Below are 2,346 nucleotides of genomic sequence, written 5' to 3'. Positions count from 1 at the left end.
CCTATGGAGCAGTAGTCTATATAGTGGTGAAGAAAGAAGACTACAGCTCAATATCGAATATTGTAATGGCCAAATCGAGGGTTGCACCTTTGAAGAAGATGACTCTCCCTCGTTTGGAATTAATGGCAGCACAGATGGCAGCCAAATTGATGACCTTCGTAAAAGAAGCATTAAAAATTAGGATCGACAGATTGACTTGCTGGACGGACAGCAAGATTACTTTATATTGGATAAAAAGCATATCAAAAAGATGGAAACCTTTTATCCAAAACCGAGTCGAGAATATTCAACAGTTAGTGGAACCGTCTCAATGGAGACACTGTCCGACTAACTCAAATCCAGCGGATATTCTGAGCCGTGGTTCAACGATAAAACGACTACGGTCAGATTCATTATGGTGGAATGGTCCTACTTGGCTAACTGATGAAAATAGCTGGCCAAAAGATATAGATTCGGCTAAACCAGAAGAATATGAAGCAGAGTCTTGTGTTACAGAAGAGAGACGATCAATACAAGTGCTAGTAGAGTTAGTGGAGAATATCAAGTTGAATCCAGAACGGTATGAACATTTTGACCGTTTGTTACGAATAACAGCATTTTGTAAACGGTTTGGAAAAAATTGTCGTATGCCTAAGCCAGATCGTCTGGTAGGATGCGTTACACCGTTAGAAGTGCAAGATGCTGAAAATTATTGGATTCGTAAAGCACAGCATGAAAGCTTTTCAACGGAGATCTATCAGTTATCTAACGGAAGGCAAATTGCTGCGAATAGTAGATTACAGCAATTTGATCCATTCCTAGATGAAGATGGACTATTAAGAATTGGAGGACGCCTTCAAAATTCTGATTTGCCAGAATATACGAAACATCCAATACTTTTGCCAGACAAACATCCTACTACCACTGCAATAATCAGAAGATGCCATCTGCGGCAATTACATGGTGGATGTGAATTTACCCTGGCAACGCTGAGACAACGATATTGGATTTTGAAAGGAAGGCGAGAAGTGAAAAAAGTTATACATGCTTGTTCAAGTTGCAAACGGATAGAGTCAAGGCCGTTTGTTGCAAAGATGGCTCCACTGCCTTCGGATCGTACTAGAGTAACACGACCCTTTGAGAATACTGGTTTAGATATAGCCGGACCATTTTTTACAAGACAAGGAAAGAAAGTGAACAAAAATTATATTTGTTTGTTCACTTGTATGTCGACACGTGCGGTACATCTAGAAGTCGTATCTGAGATGACCGCACCACGGCTTCTGCAAGCTTTAAGACGCTTTATAGCACGCAGAGGTAGGCCTCATATATTACAGTCCGACAATTTTAAATCATTTAAGCAGTTGGACAAAGACCTGAGTCAGTTGGTCAGTACGGAAATGATTGATAATGTCGCTCGTGAACTTACTTCCCATCGTATTCAATGGAATTTCATCACGGAAAGAGCTCCGTGGATGGGTGGATACTGGGAAAGATTAATTCGATCTATGAAAACTTCACTGAAGAAGGTTCTTCAAAATTCCATGTTGGAAGACGAAGAATTCAGGACAATCATTTCTGAAGTTGAGGCGAGAATGAATTCACGACCACTGACATATAACCCGGATAATCCGAATAATCCGGAAGTTCTCACGCCGTACCATTTTTTGACGGGTACCCATTATACTGATATTCCAGAAGTAACTAAAGATGAAGATGAATGGGTACCGAAAGCACAGTCCACGTCACATCTCATGAAAAACTGGAATTTACGACAGCGTTTAATTGCACAATGGTGGAAACGCTGGAAGACGGAGTATGTGACCAATTTGAATGTAAGACAAAAATGGTACAACAGTGGTAATGCTCCAAACATTGGAGATATCGTATTGGTGAGTGAGAATAATGTCCCCAGAAGAAATTGGAAACTGGGAAAAATCGTACAGTTATATCCCGGTCAGGACGGGATAGTTCGGACTGTGAAAGTGCAGCTAGCTGGTGGTACTGTCAATCGCCCAATATCAAAGCTGCATTTAATAGAGCCAGCCAACGTATAGTGATGGACTTTGTCCATCGGGGCCGGGAGGATGTTAGAAACTAGAATCTATTTATATTTAGATACTATAAATAACTTGTTTACGTGAATATGTAGCAATTGACTCTCGGCAAACATGACGTCATACACTGAAAATACTTGGCAGTTGGCCACTATTTGTTCTCTGCTAAAAAGAATTGACAATCGATATTGTCAGCGTGTGTTGGAAACTCTCAATTCCTGGAATTGGTCATATTTAGAAATCAATGAGAATACGTCATCGCGCAAGAGAGTGCGTATATATACGAGAGACGAGAGCAGAGAATCAGTAC

The 2,346-nt window shown here is 40.6% G+C and overlaps 1 protein-coding gene across 1 annotated transcript; it reads right to left on the bottom strand.

Moving 5' to 3' along the window:
* Positions 1 to 170: 170 nt before the first annotated feature.
* Tsp_13627 (hypothetical protein) lies at positions 171 to 1,661 on the bottom strand. Its single transcript, XM_003371092.1, has 7 exons — positions 1,595 to 1,661; positions 1,409 to 1,465; positions 1,202 to 1,302; positions 940 to 1,114; positions 750 to 833; positions 333 to 681; positions 171 to 219 (listed from the first exon to the last, which is right to left on the bottom strand). The coding sequence occupies exons 1-7, from the start codon at positions 1,659 to 1,661 to the stop codon at positions 171 to 173; spliced, it is 882 nt and encodes a 293-aa protein (XP_003371140.1).
* Positions 1,662 to 2,346: the final 685 nt, after the last annotated feature.

This window comes from Trichinella spiralis (assembly GCF_000181795.1).
Source record: "Trichinella spiralis strain ISS 195 chromosome Unknown Scfld21, whole genome shotgun sequence".
Lineage (NCBI taxonomy): Eukaryota > Metazoa > Nematoda > Enoplea > Trichinellida > Trichinellidae > Trichinella > Trichinella spiralis.
This window is presented reverse-complemented; position numbering and strand designations above follow the sequence as displayed.